At 39.0% G+C, this 24,047-nt stretch overlaps 1 protein-coding gene across 1 annotated transcript; it reads left to right on the forward strand.

The window, feature by feature from the left end:
- The first annotated feature begins 4,261 nt into the window (after window positions 1-4,261).
- LOC143273334 (NF-kappa-B inhibitor epsilon-like) lies at window positions 4,262-23,042 on the forward strand. The gene is made up of 11 exons (XM_076572233.1): window positions 4,262-5,214; window positions 7,384-7,498; window positions 8,244-8,417; window positions 9,110-9,216; window positions 10,501-10,589; window positions 12,516-12,582; window positions 14,190-14,277; window positions 16,653-16,741; window positions 18,676-18,742; window positions 19,730-19,766; window positions 21,982-23,042. The coding sequence occupies exons 1-5, from the start codon at window positions 5,126-5,128 to the stop codon at window positions 10,508-10,510; spliced, it is 495 nt and encodes a 164-aa protein (XP_076428348.1). The 5' UTR covers window positions 4,262-5,125; the 3' UTR covers window positions 10,511-10,589; window positions 12,516-12,582; window positions 14,190-14,277; window positions 16,653-16,741; window positions 18,676-18,742; window positions 19,730-19,766; window positions 21,982-23,042.
- Window positions 23,043-24,047: the final 1,005 nt, after the last annotated feature.

A 24,047-nucleotide genomic window follows, 5' to 3' on the forward strand; every position in this document is an offset into this window, starting at 1 on the left:
TTCCCGAAAAGAGAGCTATTTCCTGTGTGTAAGTCATTTTTCTAGTCATTCTGCCTTGTCATTGGTTGTAAACCCAAACACGTGACTGCCACGTCACTGTCTGAATGTACAGCCCCATAGGTCTTAAAGGCATATGTCTCCAATGCTGACTGTATCCCTGAACACACAGAGATCTATGGGATTAAAGGCGTGTGCCACCACCTCCACACTCTATGGCTCTAATAGCTCTGACCCCCAGGCAACTTCATTTATTAACATACAATCAAAATCACATTTCAGTACAATTGGAATACCACCACATTTCCCCTTTTCTATTTTAATAAAAGAAAAAAAAGCAAAAGGTTATAACTAACAAAAGAAAAACTATATACAAAAGTACAATAAGTATATACAATATATACAAGTAATAAATACCTAAACAGGTATTTGACAAATCAGAGAAAATGATTCCATTATCTATCCTATTTTGGTAAATCCAAGATATATCTAATGCACTTTCTATCCTAATAAATTTTCAACTATAACTAACTAATCTTCAACCATAACTAACTAATCTTCAACTCCCTCAGAGACCCAAGAAGGGAATAATATTAGCTAACAAAAATAAAAACAGGAAGTGCATGCAAGCAACTTCCAAAAAATTTGTGAGTTGACAGAAACAGCCAGCTGCCTGGGCAGTCACCTGAGGTTTCTCCGCAAGTGTTGGGGCATCATCTTCAGCCTATAGGCTTAGTGTATCTGACAGACTCATTTGTGAAGTAGGATGTACACAAGATCAACAGTTCAACCTCACATTGGGTGAGAGCAGTCCACATACCAGAAACACCTGAATTCCACTAGTGTTCTATCATGATTCAGGATTTTAAATTCTGGAAATTGTTGACAGTTTTTTAATTCAGCTGTCCATTGTTCTTGGCTGTGTATATATGGCTTCATCTCAGCTTCCCCTTCTTCTCCACATCCCTCTATTAAGTGCCAGTCTACTATTGAGAGGCGTGAGCTTTCAGCTGCTGTTCCATTGCACAACAGAAGCCATCGGCCCTCTGCCTGTTAAGCTGCCTTCGAGGAAATGGACACTGTACCTTTTCCAGATTGCGAAGGCCACTTCAGGGATGGGGCGATATTGTCCTGGCCTCAGAAGATGCCTTTTGATAAAGCCATAACCACTCTTGTTTTGGCAAGAATCAGTAGTCCTTTGTTTCATGTTCTGTCTGTCCATTTTGTCCTGTTGATTCGAGGATACTTTGTTGTCCAGTGGCTAACTTTTGCCACAATGAAAGTTGACTCCATATGCAGTTTCTTCAATGCCCATATTTTCTCTGAAGTAGATTGGTACTGCCAGGAGCTGACATGTCTCAAAAAAGAAAAATTTTCTAAGTTATTAAAACATTTTAAATGCCATATTCTGTAGATCTCTGAAGGGTTTGAAGATGACCTGTCTAAAACATCTCTGCTCAATTTTTTTTTTCTCTTTTTTAGTTTTCTTTTTTTTTGTGATATATATTTTTTATTTTACAATACCATTCAGTTCTACATATCAGCCATGGGTTCCCCTATTCTCCCCCCTCCCACGCCCTCCCCTTACCCCCAGCCCACCCTCCATTCCCACCTCCTCCAGGACAAGTCCTCCCCCCGAGGACTGTGATCAATTTGGTAGACTCAGTCCAGGGAGGTCCAGTCCCTTCCTCCCAGACTAAGCCAAGTGTCCCTGCATAAGTTCCTGGTTTCAAACAGCCAACTCATGTAATGAGCACAGGACTTGGTCCCACTGCCTAGATGCCTCCCAAACTGATCAAGCCAATCAACTGTCTCACCTATTCAGAGGGCCTGATCCAGCTGGGAGCCCCTCAGCCTTTGGTTCATAGTTCATGTGTTTCCATTCATTTGGCTATTTTTTTTCAATAATTGAGTAAAACTGAAATTGATTATATGCCTCAGTTATCCTAGGGACCTCCATGCTATCATCCTGAGTGAGGTAACCCAAACCCAGAAAGACAGTTATGGTATGTACTCACTCATTGGTGGATTCTAGATATAAAATGAACAATCAGACCACAACCCATAGAACCATAGAGCTCTGCTCAATTTTTAAAACATATCTAATATGACTACAAGTTCTATTATGTCTAACTACTAACTTTCATTTCTTTATAACCTAATAGTTGGTAATAATAACATTCAAGGATCAGAAAATTGCATTACATTGTGAAATGAATGGTATAAATACAATTAGAAATATACATATAGCATTTTCTAACAATATCAATTTCAAATTTTTTAATAATATAAAACAATCCAATCCAATGTAAAGTATTTAAAACTAGTAATTGTCTCTTTCTTTCCTTCTTTCTTTCCTTCTTTCTTTCTTCCTTCCTTCCTTCCTTCCTTCCTTCCTTCCTTCCTTCCTTCCTTCCTTCCTTCCTTCCTTCCTTCCTTCCTTTCTTTCTTTCTTTCTTTCTTTCTTTCTTTCTTTCTTTCTTTCTTTCTTTCATAAGAACCTTAAATTTAATCTCCCTTGCTTAGCCTTTTTCCTAACCCTTGACAATAACTTGTAACCAATCCCCCTAAACACTGAAAATTATCCCAGACCCAAAACCCATTAAAAAGACCAAAAAACCACTCGCCCCACACCACCTCTTTGGGAATGTGGGCGTCGTATTCTTAAAATTGCTTCCTGCTGGGTATGGGCGAAGTTTTCTTTATCCTGAAAGAAAAATTTTAGGTTAATTGTCAAATTCTAGGAAAGGTAACTATATCCTTCATTATCCAGTCTGTGTATAATGCCAAAGTTCAGGGTTTATCTCAAGTCCTTATTCAAGTAGTCTTTGTGACTGGATCATCTCAGCTAGTCATCTCAAAATTGCTCTGAGCACCTTGTAGTTCAAAGCTGATCTGTGGATGATGTTTGTCAGCTTAATGATATTATTATTGTCCACGTGGAATTGTTGTTGTTGTGGGGCCCCATCTTCTTTTTGGAGACTTCAGTTGATGTTAGGCCTGGCCGTGATTTCCTGCAGAAAACTGATAAGAGACTCGAACACAAAGACATATATATGCAGGTAATTGAAGCCTTTTTTTTTCTAGAATTAGTTAGTACTCTATATGACCATTCATATCTTAACAAAGTTTAAAATGAATATATATCTATATATCTACATATATATATTAATCTTGTAAATTTTGATATAAAATTCATACTTTAAGAAAAGTTTAAAGAATCAGAATAGGATCAAAGAGTTGAGTTTAGTAATTGAATAGTCCCTTAATTAATTTGGCTTTTGTCTTGTACCATAGCAGAAGATGGCTCTTTTATTCTGGCATGATACAGGGAGTTTGCATTTTCCTTTTAACAACATGCTTGAGTTTAAAGAAGGAGAGAGCCATTCTCCAACTCCAAAGTCAGCTTTAAATTTTAATTGAACTGGGACTATTAGAAGACCAATAGTTTTAAATCTTTAGAGAAAAGCAGAAACAAACATTTAGGAAGACATAAAATTTTTTAGATAATATATACCCATACACCGTTTCACTCCGTTGGGATAGATGATTTGTCCCTTTTCTTCAGTTGTCTCATTTGTCCAGTGTTCTTCGGATTCCTTAACCTTCATTCTCCTAGAAGACAAAAACAAAAACCTTTCCCCAAGATTAATTTTGGGGCTGTTCCTTTTTGGCAAGTTATTATCTGATTAAATGAAAAGGCATGTGTTATTGATACAAGTTAGTTTAAATTGGATGTTCATGCTGGTTGATGAACTATCATCTCCTCTAATTAAGAGGTCTCTGTTATTCAAATCGAACCTTTATCATTTTTGATGGTACCCACAGCTTATCTTCTCCTGTAGAAACAAAAGGAAAACCTCGTCCCCAATGTAACACATGTCCTGGTTTCCATTCTGAGGTCAGCACATCCTTAAAGTATATAGGCTGATTTAATTCTGTAGTTTTTTCTATTATCCAGTGTCTCTCTGCAGCTGTTGTTCCTTTCTCATTGGCATTCAGAAAATTCAAAGTTAATAGAGCATTATGCAGTCTATTTCTGGGGGTTTTTGTTACCCATTTCTGTTTATTTAGCATATCCTTTAGAGTTCTGTTTGATCTTTCTATAACTGCTTGACCTGTAGGATTATGTGGTATGCCTGTAATATGCTTTATATTGTAATAAGCAAAAAAACTGTTTCATTTTAACAGAGACATATGATGGAGCATTGTCAGTTTTGATTTGTGCAGGTATACCCATGATGGCCATACCTTCTAGCAAATGAGTGATTACAGAATCAGCTTTTTCAGAACTCAAAGCAGTTGCCCATTGAAATCCTGAATAAGTATCGATGGTGTGGTGTACATATTTCAATTTTCCAAATTCTGCAAAGTGAAAAACGTCCATCTGCCAGATTTCATTTCTCTGAGTACCCTTTGGTTTACATCCTGCTGGTAATGGTGTTTGATTGTAGAAGGAACAAGTAGGACATTTCTTTACTATTTCTTTGGCTTGTTGCCAGGTTATGGAAAAATCCTTTTTTAAGCCTTTACTATTGACATGATGTTTTTTATGAAATTCTGAGGCCTCCAGCACATTTCCTATCAATAATTAATCAATCTCATCATTGCCTTGTGCTAGAGGGCCTGGGAGACCAGTATGGGATCGAATGTGAGTTATATATAAAGGATGATTCCTTTTCCTGATTGTATCTTGTAATTGAATAAATAGTGAAGTTAATTCTCAAACACCAGGGATAAATTCTGCAGTCTCAATATGTAACACCACACTTTCAACATACTGAGAGTCAGTTACTATGTTGAGAGGTTCTGAAAAATCCATTAATAACAACAGAATAGCATACAATTCTGATTTTTGAACTGAATTATACGGACTTTGAACCACTTTACTTAAATTTTCTGATTTGTAACCTGCCTTTCCTTGTTTGTTGGCATCTGTATAAAATGTCCGAACTCCAGATATGGGTTTTTGCAGTACAATTCAAGGCAAGATCCAATCAGCTCTCTTTATAAGATCAATTCTATCGCTTTTGGGATATTTGCTGTTAATTTCTCCCAAAAAAATTACTGCAAGCTCTTTGCCAAGGTTCACTTTCTGTCCATAATTTTTCAATGTCCTCCTTAGTTAATGGTACGAGAATTTCTGCTGGCTCTATTCCTGCTAATTGACGAAGTCTCAATTTTCCTTTGCAAATCAAGTCAGAGATTTTTTTCCATGTAAGTTTTTAATTTTTTATTTGGTTTATTTGGTAAAAATATCCATTCCAATATAATATCTTCCCTCTGCATTAATATTCCAGTAGGAGAACGCCTAGAAGGTAAAATAACCAAAATGCAATCCAGCTTTGGATCAATACGATCCACATGCCCTTCATGTACTTTCTTTTCTACCAAGGCCAATTCTTTTTTAGCTTCAGGTGATAATTCTCTTGGACTATTTAAGTCCTTGTCACCTTCTAAGGTTTTGAACAAATTAGTCAGTTCATCATTTTTTACCCCAACAATAGTTCGTAGATGAGAAATATCTCCAAATAATCTTTGAAAGTCATTAAGAGTCTGTAGTCTATCTCTCCTAATTTGCACCTTTTGGGGTCTAATTTTTTGTAGCTCTATTTTATATCCTAAATAATTAATAGAATCTCCCCTTTGTATTTTTTCAGGAGCAATTTGTAATCCCCAGCAAGGCAAAATTTTCTTTAATTCTTCAATCATTCTTTCTAAAGTATCTGCATTTGAGTCAGCTAGTAAAATATCATCCATATAATGATAAATTATAGATTTAGGAAATTTTTTACATATCACTTCCAATAGCTGTTGTACAAAATATTGGCACAGAGTTGGGCTATTCACCATTCCCTGAGGGAGGACCCTCCATTGAAATCTTTTAACCGGTTGATAATTATTATAAGTAGGCACTGTAAAAGCAAATCTTTCTCTGTCTTTTTCTTGTAAGGGTATTGAAAAGAAACAGTCTTTTAAATCAATAACTGCCGCCAAGCCAAGCGGTTTTTAATGGATTCTTGTCACGTTGGGTGCCATATGTAGATGTAACCAACCATCTTATTAAATGAGAAACACAGAAACAATGTAAAAGAGAAAGCCAAGAGGTCAGAACTCAGAGCTAAAATCTCACCCTTCCTTCTGCTGTGTCCCAGCTTCTCTCTCTCTCTCTCTCTCTCTCTCTCTCTCTCTCTCTCTCTCTCTCTCTCTCTCTCAACCTGGCCACCCTCTTTCCTATCCCCTTCCTCCTTCCAATAAAGCTCTCTGTAACTCTGGTAGTTGTGGCCCTGGCTCGTGACTTTTCCACTGGTAATCAGCTGCACCAACAGTGCCATTGATCCTTTCATTTGGTGCTGTTACTTGGATCCTCCTGCCTCTGCCTTCTTCAGCAAATCCCACTGGCGTGCACCACCCATGGGCCTGAGATCGTATCATATTTCATTTAATGTAAGGCACAGTGAACTACATGATAACCTTTTATGTTGTATAGTATCAAAGTTAAAAATATTGCCAATTATAGTCATAAAATATCATGGCATAGATTTTAGCAATGCTAAAATGTAAAATAAAGAGTAAGGTCGGCACAGTGGCACTGACCTGCAATCCTACCTACTGGGAGGATTACCAAGTTCAAGGTCATCTTGGGGAATATAGTTTTAAAATATTAAATTAAAAATTTTTGTGTCTGCACATTAAGTAGAATTCTGTTATTTCTCTTCATTGAAATACTGTGTTTGTTATCAGTAGAAAGACTAATCATTATTGTATCCACCAAACACTGACTGTCAGGTGCTGGAAGCACTTGTCGATCCTCTTGAAGACATGAATTGAAGCATCACAGTAGCATGATGTAAGATAGCTACAGTGTTGAATCTCTATCCTGTGAATGGGGAAATTGAGTCATGGAGCACATAGAAAGCCTAATATATAACATAATATTGCCAATTATAGTCATAAAATATCATGAATTGTAAGTGGTAGAGATGTCAGTGATGCTAAAATGTGAAAGAAAGAGCAAGATAGGCACAGCAGCACTGGCCTGCAATCCTACCTACTGGGTACTAATAATATATACCTAGTTTAAAACAGCAATTAGAGTAGGATTTAAATCCAAGCTGAGTTAAATCTATTGGGTGTTCTGTTATGCAGATGGGCTACTCTGAGGAAGGATGAAACTTGTGCTAGAGCACTTACCTGAAATGGGACGGCCATGCACTGTATCCGTAGCATATCAAATGAATACTTGAGTAGAAAAATAAGTAAATAATAAAATCCCAGTTACTTCTCTTACATTAGAAGGAAATGAAGTTTGCTATCTAATATTTAGAGTTGAATGTGCCTTCTATGGTAATCTGTAATTTTCTAAAATGTCCTCTCAATTTGTAGGACGTCACTCCATTATGTCTGTGCACACAATCATCCAGATGTGGTAAAATTGTTGTTAGCCAAAAAGGCCTCTATTGATGTCCAGAATGATGAAGGCTGCACACCCTTGATTAAGGTAGCTATTGGACATCAGTTTGGGTATAAATTGGATTAGATCTTGTTCTTGTTTGCTTTTTTGTTGCTGTGATAAAACACTGACCAAAAACCAACTTGGAAGAGGAAATGTTTATTTGGCCTACAATTCCACATCACAGTCCAGACCATCATGAAGGGAAACCAGGGCAGGAGCTCAAATCAGGAACAAGAGGCAGTAACTGAAGCAGAGATCATTGGGGGAATGCTGCTTTTCCATGGCTTTTTCCAAGGCTTGCTCAGCTTTCTTATACTACTCTGGACTACCTGCCCAGTTGTGCCACCACCTATAGGAAGATGTACCCTCCCACATGAGCCTCAATCAAGAAAATGATCCACAGACTTTCCCACAGTCCAATCTGATAGAGGCAATTCCTCAAACAAGGATCCCTCTTTCCAGGAGTCTTCAGCCTGTGTCAAGTTAGCAAAACAAATGAACAAGCAACCACCCTCACTACAACAATAACCAACTAGTACTGATGAGATACTTCAATATCTAGGTGTTGTGGCATAGCCCTGAAATTCTACCACTTGAAAAACTTTGGTGGGGAGATTATGAGTTTAGACAAGACTGGGGTTCTTAAGAAGACCTGTCTCAAAAAGAGAGGGATAATATGTATAACCTAAGCAATTTGTCTGATCTAAGGATAACTGTTCAATGCAATTTTAGAAATATTTATCTTGACTTTCTTGAATTGAAGATCTCTTTCTTTATACAATACCCATAGGCCACACAGAGGGACAATGTGGAGTGTGTGTCCATATTACTCTTTGAGGGTGCAGATCCCCACCTGAGGGTTTTAAGTGGAAATATAGACCTGCACCACGCTGTTTCAAGTGGCAACAAAACAACTGTAAGAAAACTTTTGGATTATAAGTCTGACATAGAAGCAAAAACCGAGGTAAACATCATTCAACGACATCCCCAGTATACTTCCAGCAATGACACTCTGATTCACCGATCACATGCCAAAGCTCAAGCAGTTTCAATGAATCTGTTCAGAGTAAAACATTTCTCCATATATGTTTTTTATTTTTTATACGTAGTTTAAAGGAACACAGCACAGCCTATTTTGTTTTAGAATAGGGCTTAATTTTAAAATTCAACAGATCAAGGATTTGGGCCCACACATACTTCACATACACACACACACACACAATAAAATTAAATTAATTTTAAAGAAAATGTCTGTAGAATAAACAGATAGTAATTCTCTGTTTAGGGGAGAAATAATTTGGAAAAACAGATTAACCAAGTGCTCCAGAGAGGCAACTTGTATCACTCATTGAACAAAGGCACACCAAACCTAGATGCCACATGATGGGGTTGGGGCAATGGAGTCACATCTCCATGGAGCTAAGAAGCTTGGAACCAGTGAGTGTTTGTGGAGAGTTCTGGAGAGGAGGGGTGCTCACAGGCAGTGTTGGGCAGGGCAATGGTGTGTCAACAGGAAGAGGCCAGCTGTGTGTGTGTGTCAATGTGCAGCAAGGGATGAAGGAAAATATGTCCTTTGTGACTGATTGTTTGCAGAATCTGTGATAAATTTTCAGTTGAGAAGCATGTTGATTTATAAAGTGTCATTTTTTTTTACAGTATGGTTTGACACAATTGAAACTAGCATTATTTGAGCAAAAAGAGCAAATGGCAGAGTTCTTAATACAGAATGGTTCAAATGTGCCTTTGGAGGTTCAGTCATATAGGTAATGTTTCTTCTTGTTTACAATCTTAGTCCTGTTCTTGAGAGTGACAATTCTTTAAATAAGGAATACTAAAATGATAGGAGGAAGATTGGCTTCAACTCAGAGGCACATAGTGAGTGGGAGCTAGAAAAAGGGACTGTTCCAACTAAAACAAAAGAAGAGTGTGCATCAGGGCTCAGCTTCCCATTTAAAAACAACAGTTCATCATTCAAAATCTGATTTGATTGGTGATTTTCTATTAGTTAAGGAAACCACATTGATGTTGTTTATTTTGAAAAGTTTCACCTTTAATTATTTTTAACAGTGAAATTTGTCATCATTTTAGTGTTTTCATTGTTTCTTATATATTTTTCTTTAAAATGTTATGTTCAACATAGTTTTTCAAAATCATGTTGTCTATTTGATCACTCACTCTGCTTTAAATGGTTTTTGAACAATCATGACATTTAGATGCTATTACCAGATGCCATTCATTTTTTTTTTTTGTCCTGTCTGAAATGTCTCAATGCTGTGTTGGTCAGATGTGAATCTGTGAACCCACACTCCTGAAACAGCAGTCATGGTTAGGGACAATTGTCCACGATGAGTATAAAGAAATAAGAGTCAAGGTTTTTGGCACTACTGGGGAACCTATCAGCAGTACCTTTGGACATGGTTCTGTAGAGAAGGTTCACACAACTGGGTGAAGCCCAACATGGAAGTCTGTTGCAATTACGAAGTTACTGATGGGGCTTGATTCTCAGAGATAAGGCTGGAGTGGAAAATGAGAAAGGTCAACTGGCACTCAGGCAAGTTTGGAAATTAATCATTGTAGAAGACAAACCAAGAAGACATTTTTTATTTAATTTGTTCAAATTTTCTATGTGTATAGGAAATGCTGTTCAGGTTGGGAGATAATAATTCACAGTTTAGGGAAGACATAGTTTGGAAAAATAGGTTAACAAACTGCTCCAGTGAGGCCACTTGAGCTCTCTTACCGAACAAAGGCACACCAAACCTAGATGCCACATAATGGGGTTGGGGCAATGGAGTCACATCTCCATGGAGCTAAGAAGCTTGGAACCAGTGAGTGTTTGTGGAGAGTTCTGTTGAGGAGGGGTGCTCACAGGCAATGTTTGACAGGGCAATGGTGTGTCATAAGGAAGGGTCCAGCTGTGTGTGTGTGAATGTGCAGCAAGGGATGAAGGAAAATCTGTCCTTTATGACTGATTCTTTACAGAATCTCTGATAAATTTTCAGTTGAGAAGCATGTTGATTTATAAAGTGTAATTTTTTTCTTTACAGTGTGGGTTGACAGCAATTAAAATGGCTTCTTCTAAAGCAAAACAAGAGATGGCCCAGTTTTCAATGGAGGACCAGGTTGAGTCAAATAGGTAATGTGTCCTGTTTTTTACAATCTTAGTCCTGTTCTTGAGAGTGACAATTCTTTAAGTAAGGAATACTAAAATGGTAGGAGGAAGATTGGCTTCAAATCATAAGCACATAGTATGAGCTGGCAAAGGGACTGTTCCAGCCAAGACAAAACAAAACAAAGCAAGAGAACAGTGTGCGTCAGGGCTCAGCTTCCCATTTAAAAACAACAGTTCATCATTCAAAATCTGATTTGATTTGTGATTTTCTACTAGTTAGGGGAACCACATTAATGTTGTTTAATTTGAAAAATTTCAACTTAATTTATCACAGTGAAATTTGTGATCATTTTAGTATTTTTTAGTGAAGGTTAAATGCTATTACCAGATACTATTTTGATTTTTTCGCTACTTCTTTTCTTTTTTTTTGGGGGGGGGTGGATTCTCTCTGAAATGTCTCAATGCTGTGTTGGTCAGATGTGAATCTGTGCACCCACACTCCTGAAACAGCAGTCATGGTTAGGAACAGTTATCCACAATGAGTATAAAGAACTAAGACTCAAGGTTTTTGGCTCTGCTGGGGATCCCATCAGCAGTAGCCTTCAGACATGGTTCTGTAGAGAAGGTTCACTCAACTGGGTGAAGCCCAACATGGAAGCAAGAAAAACACAGCTATTGCATCAGAGTTCTCCAACTACAAACCCCAGGCACCTAGAGCTTAGACATAGCCAGGAAGGACAGGAGACAGAGAGACTGTGCTCCCCTCCCATGAGTTTTGAAACAGGCTGAGACTTCACATTAAACGGCAACATTTGGTGATGGTCTGGCTTCTACTAGCAAACAGGTAACAACAACAACAAATACAAGGCCACCTATAACCTGTCAACCATATGTTGGCTTGTGAGAGTAAAGGCAAGAGTTGCTCTCTTGTTCCACCAAGTCTACCTCTTAGAGAACAGAGAAGGGACTTTGTGCTATAGGCTCAGGACAGGAGGGATGAACCAGGAGTAATAAAGGAACTGGTCATGTACATATACAACTATAAAATATACCTACTGCAGCAATTAGAACAAAGGATGTAGAAGAACCCCACTTCCTTGTCCCTGTGTGCCTGCCTGCGTGGGGGTGGTGGTGGTGGAAAAAGCAGCTTCAAAGCACCAAAAACGGAGTGACTTCTGAGATTGTTGGCAGCTTGTTGCTTAGAGATAGAGCGTATTTCATTTTCTACCAAACTATGCTGGGAGAGATGATGAGAATCAATGAAATGCATAAAAGTTTCTTGACAGAAAAGAGGCCGTGGTACTTTAGAGAAGAATGAAAAGGGAGCATTCAGTGCTAGAGCACACAACCACAAAGCCATCAGTTAGTTACTGCAACCATCAGAACAAAGTGTGTGCAAAAACCACCATCCTGTCTCTAGTGTGCATAGATGTGTGTTGCCTGGTTTGCCTATGTCTGTGTGCGACATGAAGAGAAGAGGAGGATATTGGTTTCTTGTGTCATTCTCTCACTTACCCACTTGACATAAGGTCTCTGACTGAACCTGGAGCAGCTCTAGCAGCCAACAAGCCCAAATGATACCCTGTCTCTTCCACCCACAGACTGGGTTACAAGTGCATGTGTCCATGCCCAGCTTTTTATGTGGTTGATGATCATTCAAACTCAGTTTGTTGTGTGTGGGCATCAAGCACTCTTATTGACTGAGGCCTCTCCCAGGCCACTGACTGTTTTGATTTTGATTTTTAAATAGAACTAAGAGTGAGTCTTCACTGAATGTTTTATAGATTGAGTTAAGTTGAAATTTACAAAAGCAACACAAAACTGTAAAATTCGGTTGTATTTTGAAATACCTAATGCAAAAATGTTGCTTAATATGCAGGTAACCAATCTTTCAATAGAGTCGGTCAAAGGACCAAATCCACCCATTATTGCATGTTTTTTTTCCTAAAGGCTCCCTGAAAAACCTGATGCTCTCACACCTGTCCCAGAGGATAATGGCACTCCATCGCTTACTGTGGTAAAGTGATCCTTTGTGAAATTCATTTTCTTATGAATGTTGTTAAAATGCAGCAGTAGTTTCCCTACCTCAGTTTTGTATGAAAATTTGGCCAGAGAAAAATATTTTGTTGGTGTGAACCATCACTTGATAACTTGTAAGTGAGCAATAAGTCCTTGTAGGTAGTGGTGACCCAATAAAGGAATGGACTAGAAAGACAGTGATAAGAAGACAAAGGTCAGTCCTCATGGATTAGATGTTTCATGTTTGACCAAGGATGTTGTGCAGAAATAAATACACCTTAGAGTGATTTGAAAACACGACTGTGGTAACACACCTGCATACATTTTAATGGGTCCAGTTGTTTCAGTGATCTAGGAATCGTCTAGGTGCTTTTACCTTTGGCATAAAGGCAAGTAGCTTCTATCTTCCCATGGAAACTCCTACTTCAGGATCACATATGAGAGCATCTCCTCTCTTTTTCTCTTTGCTTCTGTATTGACACTAGCAGGAAATAGTGCAAATTTAGCCACGTGTAATTGGCTCATCAAAACTTTTCATTATGAAGAGATTACAGCATGTTTTCTATCTGAATCCCTACAGGTATGTTGACAACTTCCCCTAGTTACATAATAGGAATCCTTGCCCCACTTACCAGCAGTTGTAGAAGGGAAGATTCAATTACCATATAGTACCACTTTAACTTCCGGATTTTTTGTTCTGTGTTTTAAAATAACATAACCTTACATTCTTTGTGCCACATGCAAACATTTAAAATACTGGAGGGTTGTAATTAGATACTTATCTATTCATATTAGAGCGACATCACCGTGAGCTGCTGGAGGTTAGGAAACCTGTTTGCTTGTACCAGGAGCACTAGAGTGAGGTTTTGTGTGAATAAGAAGTTGCATATTTATGGCTTTTGAATGTCAATCAATGGACAAAAGCAGTTTCATAGGTACTATGATATGGAAAACACTAATAATTACATCAGAGTTTATTTCTAAATGTAAAATAACATGTACTTTTGCCTCCCCACCATGATAGAGAAACACTGAGGGAAGAGGCCAAATTAAAATTAATAATCATGTCATATAAGATCAGAAACTCTAAAACCAAGGGAATTCAGTTTCATCTCAGCAACAGGGCAAGGCCAAGTTTCTCAGTTCATGATTTTCTCTTACTCTAGGCTAGCATAATTACGTTTTGGTGTTTGGTTTTTTTTTTTCTTTTTCTTCTTGGTTTTTCTGAGACAGGGTTTCTCTGTGTAGCTTATCACCTTTCCTGGAACTGACTTGGTAGCCCAGGCTGACCTGGAACTCACTTGGTAGCCCAGGCTGACCTCGACCTCACAGATATCGGACTGGCTCTGTCTCCCGATTGCTGGGATTAAAGGTGTGGGCCACCACTGCCCGGCTACTTTTTAGTTCTTGATGAGGTTGTAGTAATTTGTAAAAACATGAGCATATTTGGAGATATTTCACTTTTAAGTGAGAGTTTCTACTTTCCATGTTTAAATTTTAGTACCTGCTAAGGAATAAAGTAGTTTCAAAATTGCGCACCCCAAAACAAAAGAATTAATTTCAGAACCATACCAAGAAAGTTAATCCTCTACCTTTCCATTGCAGAAAACAGAAAAACATCTTTCAGATGATAGCAAGACCTGGGCATTAAAAAAAAATTAAAACCGAAGTCAACCTCCTTTCTCTGGGAGAGGTAATAACTGATAGCTTCAATATAAAAAAAAAATACTTAGTGGTAATTCCCACTAATTTGAAAACTAACATATATACTTGTGAGAGGAATGATGCTTCTGTGTTCCTATGTCTACATTATTGCAAATAGTGTCAGAGAAGAAGAACCCAGCCTGGAATATGTCCTTCACCTCCTTTATAACCTCACTTCTGAGAACACCCAACCTAATGACCTTCTAAGGCAGTAGTTCTCACCCTTCCTAATGCTGTGACCATTTGATGCAGTTCCTCATGTTGTGGTGACCCTCACCATAAAATTATTTTCGTTGCTCTTTCATAACTGTAATTTTGCTAAGGTTATGTCTCATAATATCAATATCTGTATTTTCAGAAGGTCTTAGGTGACCTTTGTACATAAGAGTCCTATGATTACCAAATGGGTCATGACCCACAGGTTGAAAATCACTGTTTTAAGGTGTAAGTGATAGTAAATTAGACTATGGAGAAAAAAATCAAAAGTTGAGCAACTTGCAACACCGAGAGAGGATCTCATAGAAATGAAGAGTATAAATAATGGAGACTTGGGTAGCTCATGTCAACATGAATGCACCCCACATACCTGTATATTTTAAATTGATTTATTTTATGTGTTTTAAAGTTTTGCATGCATTCTCTCTGTGCACCTTGTGTGTGTGTGCAGCCCACAGACATCCAAGAAGGCATTTGATCCCCTGGAATTGCAGTTCTGCATGGTTGTCAGACAAGAAGTGGGTGCCGTGAATCAAACCCAGGCCCTCTGCAAGATTAACAAGGGTTTTATAAGAATAAAACAAGAGCAATAAGTGTTTATACTACTGAGCCATCTTTCCAGACCCCAGAATGAATATGATTGTAATGCAGATGATGAGAGTGTAAGCCAAGATATCATAAGTTGTTATAAGTAGCCAGCACCAACATGTCTGCTACTCCCTAGACAACAGTCCTCATCAGCCTGCCAGTTTGACACATTGAAACCCAGAGAACATATAGGCAGGAAGAACATCAATAGCAGGCTGGGCATGGTGATGCCCACCTTTAATCCCTGCACTCATGAAGCAGAGGCAAGCTGGTCTTTGTCAATTCGAGGACACCCTGGTCCTGAGTTATTTGGTGGATGAGGGAAGGCAGGAAACAAGTGTGTAGCAGAAGTGTGGAGGTCAAAGGATAATTTATAGCAGTCAGTTCTCTCCTCTCACCATTTCAGTCTCAGGGATCAAATTCCAATTGTCAGTCATCCTGGCAAGTGCCTTTATCACCTTAGCCCTCTCACTGGCCCTCTGATTTATACATTCACTGTAAATATTTTAGTATTCACACACACACACACAAACACACAAACACACACACTCACACATACTCGAGTGTCAGCAGTGCATTCTCCTTGCAAGAATAGTGACCAGTGATCATCCCAGGAAACACAACAATTGACAGGAAACCGCTTGAGTACAATGCAGATATTGAAGCCAAAACCAAGGTAAACAGCATTCAGGGACATCCCCAGTATATACCCAGCAATGACACTAAGGTCCACCCATCACATGCCAAAGATCAAGCAGTCTCAATGAATCTGTTCAGAGTGAAACATTTTTCTCCAAATATGTTTTTTATATTTTTATACATAGTTAAAAGTAGCACAGCACACAGCCTACTTGGTTTCAGAATTGGGCTTAATTTTAAAATTAAACTAAGGAAAAAGACCCCCACACAATTCCCATACATACACAATAAAAATGAATTAGTTTTAAAGATAAATATCTGTAGAATAAACAGAAGTCTGTTGCAATTACGAAGTTACTGATGGGGCTTGATTCTCAGAGACAAGGCTGGAGTGGAAAATGTGAAAGGTCAGCTGGCACACAGGCAAGTTTGGAAATTGATCATTGTAGAAGACAAACCAAGAAGACATTTTTTATTTAATTTGTTCAAATTTTCTATGTGTATAGGAAATGCTGTTCAGGTTGGGAGATAATAATTCACAGTTTAGGGAAGACATAGTTTGGAAAAATAGGTTAACAAACTGCTCCAGAGAGGCCACTTGAACTCTCCTATTGAACAAAGGCACACCAAACCTAGATGCCACATAATGGGGTTGGGGCAATGGAGTCACATCTCCATGGAGCTAAGAAGCTTGGAACCAGTGAGTGTTTGTGGAGAGTTCTGTTGAGGAGGGGTGCTCACAGGCAATGTTGGACAGGGCAATGGTGTGTCATAAGGAAGGGTCCAGCTGTGTGTGTGTGTGAACGTGCAGCAAGGGATGAAGGAAAATCTGTCCTTTATGACTGATTCTTTACAGAACCTCTGATATATTTTCAGTTGAGGAGCATGTTGATTTATAAAGTGTAATTTTTTTCTTTACAGTGTGGGTTGACAGCAATTAAAATGGCTTCTTCTAAAGCAAAACAAGAGATGGCCCAGTTTTCAATGGAGGACCAGGTTGAGTCAAATAGGTAATGTGTCCTGTTTTTTACAATCTTAGTCCTGTTCTTGAGAGTGACAATTCTTTAAATAAGGAATACTTAAGTTGCAGGAGAAAGATTGGCTTCAACTCAGAGGCACATAGCCTGAGCTGGCAAAGGGACTGTTCCAGCCAAGACAAAACAAACCAAAACAAGAGAACAGTGTGTGTCAGGGCTCAGCTTCCCATTTAAAAACAACAGTTCATCATTCGAAATCTGATTTGATTGGTGATTTTCTACTAGTTAGGGAAACCACATTAATGTTGTTTAATTTGAAAAATTTCAACTTAATTTATCACAGTGAAATTTGTGATCATTTTAGTATTTTTTAGTGAAGGTTAAATGCTGTTACCAGACAGTATTCCTTTTGTTTTTTCGCTACTTCTTTTCTTTTTTTTTTGGGGGGGGGTGGATTCTCTCTGAAATGTCTCAATGCTGTGTTGGTCAGATGTGAATCTGTGCACCCACACTCCTGAAACAGCAGTCATGGTTAGGAACAGTTATCCACAATGAGTATAAAGAACTAAGACTCAAGGTTTTTGGCTCTGCTGGGGATCCCATCAGCAGTAGCCTTCAGACATGGTTCTGTAGAGAAGGTTCACTCAACTGGGTGAAGCCCAACATGGAAGCAAGAAAAATACAGCTATTGAATCAGAGTTCTCCAACTACAAACCCCAGGCACCTAGAGCTTAGACATAGCCAGGAAGGACAGGAGACAGAGAGACTGTGCTCCCCTCCCATGAGTTTTGAAACAGGCTGAGACTTCACATTAAACGGCAACATTTGGTGATGGTCTGGCATCTACTATCAAACAGGTAACAACAACAACAAATGCAAGGCCACCTATAACCTGTCAACCATATGTTGGCTTGTGAGAGTAAAGGCAAGAGTTGCTCTCTTGTTCCACCAAATCTATCTCTTAGAGAACAGAGAAGGGACTTTGTGCTATAGGCTCAGGACAGGAGGGATGAACCAGGAGTAATAAAGGAACTGTTCATGTACATATACAACTATAAAATATACCTACTGCATCAAATAGAACAAAGGATGTAGAAGAACCCCACTTCCTTGTCCCTGTGTGCCTGCCTGCGTGGGGGTGGTGGTGGTGGAAAAAGCAGCTTCAAAGCACCAAAAACGGAGTGACTTCTGAGATTGTTGGCAGCTTGTTGCTTAGAGATAGAGCGTATTTCATTTTCTACCAAACTATGCTGGGAGAGATGATGAGAATCAATGAAATGCCTAAAAGTTTCTTGACAGAAAAGAGGCCGTCGTACTTTAGAGAAGAATGAAAAGGGAGCATTCAGTCAGTGCTAGAGCACACAACCACAAAGCCATCAGTTAGTTACTGCAACCATCAGAACAAAGTGTGTGCAAAAACCACCATCCTGTCTCTAGTGTGCATAGATGTGTGTTGCCTGGTTTGCCTATGTCTGTGTGCGACATGAAGAGAAGAGGAGGATATTGGTTTCTTGTGTCATTCTCTCACTTACCCACTTGACATAAGGTCTCTGACTGAACCTGGAGCAGCTCTAGCAGCCAACAAGCCCAAATGATACCCTGTCTCTTCCACCCAAAGACTGGGTTACAAGTGCATGTGTCCATGCCCAGCTTTTTATGTGGTTGATGATCATTCAAACTCAGTTTGTTGTGTGTGGGCATCAAGCACTCTTATTGACTGAGGCCTCTCCCAGGCCACTGACTGTTTTGATTTTGATTTTTAAATAGAACTAAGAGTGAGTCTTCACTGAATGTTTTATAGATTGAGTTAAGTTGAAATTCACAAAAGCAACACAAACCTGTAAAATTCGGTTGTATTTTGAAATACCTAATGCAAAAATGTTGCTTAATATGCAGGTAACCAATCTTTCAATAGAGTCGGTCAAAGGACCAAATCCACCCATTATTGCATGTTTTTTTTCCTAAAGGCTCCCTGAAAAACCTGATGCTCTCACACCTGTCCCAGAGGATAATGGCCCTCCATCGCTTCCTGTGGTAAAGTGATCCTTTGTGAAATTCATTTTCTTATGAATGTTGTTAAAATGCAGCAGTAGTCTACCTATCTCAGTTTTGTATGAAAATTTGGCCAGAGAAAAATATTTTGTTGGTGTGAACCATCACTTGATAACTTGTAAGTGAGCAATAAGTCCTTGTAGGTAGTGGTGACCCAATAAAGGAATGGACTGGAAAGACAGTGATAACTAGAGCTGAGGAGCTTCTTCCCTCAGAGGGAGGAGGAGATTAAGGATGTTGTCCTCACTCATGCTGTTCTGTGAAGATCTTTGTCCATCTTCTGTTTCTTTCTGTGAGGTTTCATTATGATACAAAGGACAGTAGCTAACATCTAGACCCAGTGGTAGGAATTTGTATCCTAATGTGAACAATTCCAACTAAAAAGCTGAACAAGATACTTTGTTTTCCCGAAGAAAAAGTATGTATAGGCTCTTGGTTTTTTTTCCTTTTTGGCTCTCTATTTTGTTTGTTGTTTTATTTTTGAGACACAGTCTCACTGTTACATTCTGGCTGTCCTGGAAGTCATAAGGATCCACCTGCCTTTGCCTCTCCAATGCTGGGATTAAAGTTGGGTGCCACCACACCCAGTCTAGACATTTTTTCTTGTATCATTAGCCCAAAGTCAAACAAGAACCCCAAGAAGCTATTTTGTGACACTGTCAATTGGTGATACTTTTACTGGTAAGGATGCTGCTACCCATCAGTCTGAGAGAGCTCATTAATATCATCACAGTTGTGTATGGGTGTTTATTTTAGGCATTATGCTTGATGAATATATGTCTTCTTTGATGTGAAATATACAGAATATGGAAGAATTCTACCTGAAGTAATTGCCTACAGATGAATATTTTCTCTAGAATTATCTCTAGATTGGTCTTGAAGAAATTGATGCTAACAATGAGTCTAATCATTTTTATAGGCTATATTTTTCTATAGTTGTAATGTAATGCATTTTGTTTTTATTTTTAGAAATACATTACAGTACTGATCCAAGGCCTCTCTGCAGGTAAGGTTTAACAATACCCTAATCCTAGGGAAATTCAAAAATAACTAATTTATTTCTTGGATGTATTCTCAGATAGACACAATTTTTTTTTTTTTTTTTTTGGTTTTTCGAGACAGGGTTTCTCTGTATAGCTTTGCGCCTTTCCTGGAACTCACTTGGTAGCCCAGGCTGGCCTCGGACTCACAGAGATCCGCCTGCCTCTGCCTCCCGAGTGCTGGGATTAAAGGCGTGCGCCACCATCTCCCGGCACACAATTTTATATACTGAATTTTTGCTTTGTGTTACAGTACCCACAGTATTAACACTATATTTTAGACTAAAAAGTTGTTCTTTTTAGTTCATATGGACATGAGGTTTATACTCAACCAGCATTTCCCAAGTACCAACTCTGTGTATTAGAAAATGAGGCTCTTTGTGTTAACCATACACACTGATGTCCATTTGACTCGCCTTACCTTTTCAAAACTCTTCTGAAATCAGCTTTTTAACTATACCTTCATTAGGAGTTCTAGTTTGAGATCTTTATCTTTTCTGAGAGCTTACAGAATTGGGGATCATTCTGAGTTTTCAGAAAGTATTACAGGGAGCCCACAAATTACTTTCCTCTTTGGAGGAAATGGCATGTATGTACCTGAAATCACACATACATATAAATACACTGCACATCACATGCCATGCACATATATGTAACAATATTAGTTTGCAGGGCATTAATTTTGTTCACTGTTACATTTGGGTGAGCTGTCTTCTGGAGAGACTGTGAGTAAACTGGCAAGGTTCAAGACTCTCCCAGGCTTTGCTGAAGATCGCCTCAGAGTGGGCTTATGGATATGCTTCTGTACAGTAGGGTAATAGTCCCCTCAATGAGTTCCACAACTGGGGTGAAGCCCCAGGAAGGTGGCAGGTAGGAAAACAAAGTGTTTGGCCCAGAACTTATAAACCATAAGCGCTGAAATATGGAGATCTTCAGTGTAGTTTGGATGGAGTAGAGCTGAGGGGACATTGTTACTCTCAACTGCCTCATAAAGACTAAGCAATAAAGAAACACCTGTAGAGTATAAAAATAGTCCTGTGACAGTTTCATCATATGCTTGTGAACAGACTATCAAAAAGCAATTCAAAGCACCAAAAAAGTGGTGACTTCTGAACTGGTTGTCCGCTTGATGCTTCAAGATAGAGTATACTTCACATTCTACCAAACCAATTTCTTGGGAGAGAGCATGACACACAATGATATGCTTAAAATGCCTATAAAGTTTCTTGACAGAGAAGGGGCCATGGTGCTTTAGGAGTAGAGGAAGAAGAATGAAATAAGAGCTTTAAGTGCTTTGAGCAACAACAAGAAAGTCATCAGTTACTGTAACCATCACAAAAAAGTGTGTGGAAAACCACCATCCTCTCTCTAGTGTTTCTAGATGTGTGTGTGTGTGTGTGTGTGTGTGTGTGTGTGTGTGTGTGTGTTTGTGTGTATTGTATGTTTTACATTTTGCATATGTCTGTGTGCAGACATGAAGAGAAGAGGAGGATATTGGTTTCTTGTGTCATTCTCTCACTTACCCACTTGACATAAGGTCTCTGACTGAACCTGGAGCACCTCTAGCAGCCAACAAGGCCAAATGATACCCTGTCTCCACCCACAGACTGGGTTACAAGTGCATGTGTCCATGCCCAGCTTTTTATGTGGTTGATGATAATTCAAACTCAGTTTGTTGTGTGTGGGCATCAAGCACTCTTATTGACTGAGGCCTCTATTAAGCCACTGACTGGTCCCCTTGGAGCCCCCTTTCAAATGCTTGAAGCAATCTTAGGACCTGGTCAGCCTTGTCCTACACTTGTCTCCGAGAAGCAGCAGCTAAATGTTGTTATCAATGACACCTGGTTAGGATATGGGATGTGTGGAACATTTCCAGTGGAACTGGGGAAAGACAGCATGGTGGCTCAGGGTATAATACAGCTGTAAATGAGTTGTCAGGTTAAGGGAGGGAAAGTGCTTGATAGATTTTTATTTTTAAATAGAACTAAGAGTGAGTATTCACCGAATGTTTTATAGATTGAGTTAAGTTGAAACTCACAAAAGCAACACAAAATTGTAAAATTCAGGTTTATGTTGAACTACTTAATGCAAAAATGCTGCTTAATATACAGGTAACCAATCTTTCAATAGAGTCAGTCAAAGGACCAAATCCACCCATTATTGCATGTTTTTATCCTAAAGGCTCTCTGAAAAACCTGTTGCTTGCACACCGTCCCAGAGGGTAATGGCACTCCATCTGTTCCTATGGTAAAGTGATCCTTTGTGAAATTCATTTTCTTATGAATGTTGTTAAAATGCAGGAGTAGTTTCCCTACCTCAGTTTTGTATGAAAATTTGGCCAGAGAAAAATATTTTGTTGGTGTGAACCATTACTTCTATAAATTGTAAATGAGCAATAAGTCCTTGTAGGTAGTGGTGGCCCAATACAAGAATGGACTGGAAAGACAGTGGTAAGAAGACAAAGGCTGACCTCCACAGCTCAGGGCAACTGAAAACCCAGGTACTGGATTTCATTACAGTTCATGCTTCTGAGGCCTCTGAGACCTCAGGCTGGAAGGCAATGGTGGGCACATATCCCCATTTAGTGGCTGAAGAATACCATTCCTTGGCTTCTGCTCATCTCCCTTTCTTGGAGCCCCCTTTCAAATGCTTGAAGCAATCTTAGGACCTGGTCAGCCTTGTCCTACACTTGTCTCCGAGAAGCAGCAGCTAAATGTTGTTATCAATGACACCTGGTTAGGATATGGGATGTGTGGAACATTTCCAGTGGAACTGGGGAAAGACAGCATGGTGGCTCAGGGTATAATACAGCTGTAAATGAGTTGTCAGGTTAAGGGAGGGGAAGTGCTGAACTATGTTGTGCACTATGCTGTTACTGTCCTGGCTTGATTTTTGTCAATGAGTTGGAAACTGGAATTCATTTTAGTTGCTGACCCCAAGCACATTACAACAGCATTTCTTTGGAGAAACCTGTCTGGATTGGACTGAGCAGAACTTATGGTCAAAGACTCTGGAAAGGAGAAAATAAACATGAATGTTTGCTTACAAGAGAAGTGGAAGAGATTGAAGACATTTTTTCTCCTAACTCAGTGTGTGGGACTAAAGAGATGAGTAAGTTGCAAAAGCAATTTTTGCTCTTGCAGAGGACCCTTGTTCAGTCCTCCTCTTGTCTCCATGGTCACATCCATCTCTGTAAACAATATCTACCCAAATAAAATACCAAATGAATAAAAATGTTAAAATCAGTTTGTGGATTCCAGTGTTGTTTTTGTTTGAAGAATCCCATATTAGTCCATCCAGCTCTGTTCATCTGTGGAAGTTTATGCAGGGTCTTACTGCCACACTCATAAAAAAAAAACTATGAGACAATACCTACAGAAATACTGTTTCACTCAGAGATTGGGTCTAGTCCAATGGACATCAGTTATGCTTTCTCTAGCAGCTGATGGTACCAGATACTGAGATCCACAACCAAACATTAGGCAGAGCTCAGGGAATCTCAAGGAACAGGGTAAGGCAGGATTATAGGAGGGTTCAAAGACACTAGGTGAATAGAGCATACAGATTCATCTGAATAGAGCTCATTTTGTCTCCCAGAGCCCAAAGAGGCAATCACACAGCCTGCATGGGTCTGTATTAAGTCCTCTGCATACAGGCTCTGGTTGTTTTGCTCATTGGTTAGTGGGACTCCTAAGAAGGGAAGTATGAGGAGTCTCTGACCTTTTTGTCTGATCTTGGGAATTTTTCTTCCTTCTAGGTTGGCTTCTCTAGCTTTGATATGAGGGTTTGTGACTACTATTATTACATCTTAGTATGTTGTGTTCAGTTGATAACCCCAGGAAACCTGTGCTTTTCTGAAGGGAAATAGGGTAGTAGTACATCTCTGTGGAGGGAAGGAGGGGAGACTATGGACAGATGGCATTGTATGAGAGAAGAAAACATAAAAACAAATAAGCAAATAAGGACAAATTAGAAAGACATTTGGGGGAGAAGTATTTGGACAGATCTGCAAAGAAGCAAAGAATGTGAAGATCCGTTGTCCTCTGTAAACTGCCATGAAAGGTGGTTTAGGCAGAGGAGGAGGTCAATAATTAATTAGACATGATAACCCATACCATGGACTGTCAGACTCTTTCCCAAGTCACTTTTGGTATTGCCCCATTGCCCATGATCATAGTAGCTGTTCTACCTGAGATGGGGGTTATGCTTGAGATCAACAACATAGATATCCACTCATCAAGACTGAC

Source organism: Peromyscus maniculatus, chromosome 1, assembly GCF_049852395.1.
Source record: "Peromyscus maniculatus bairdii isolate BWxNUB_F1_BW_parent chromosome 1, HU_Pman_BW_mat_3.1, whole genome shotgun sequence".
NCBI classification, from domain to species: Eukaryota; Metazoa; Chordata; class Mammalia; order Rodentia; family Cricetidae; genus Peromyscus; species Peromyscus maniculatus.

What these genes read in the sequence shown, in the direction of transcription:
- LOC143273334 (XM_076572233.1), top strand. Translation starts at nt 5,126, where the DNA reads ATGGTACGAGAATTTCTGCTGGCTCTATTCCTGCTAATTGACGAAGTC. An exon ending in GCTGCACACCCTTGATTAAG is followed by an intron (nt 7,499 to 8,243) that starts GTAGCTATTGGA and finishes CAATACCCATAG; the next exon opens with GCCACACAGAGGGACAATGT. An exon ending in ACATAGAAGCAAAAACCGAG is followed by an intron (nt 8,418 to 9,109) that starts GTAAACATCATT and finishes TTTTTTTTACAG; the next exon opens with TATGGTTTGACACAATTGAA.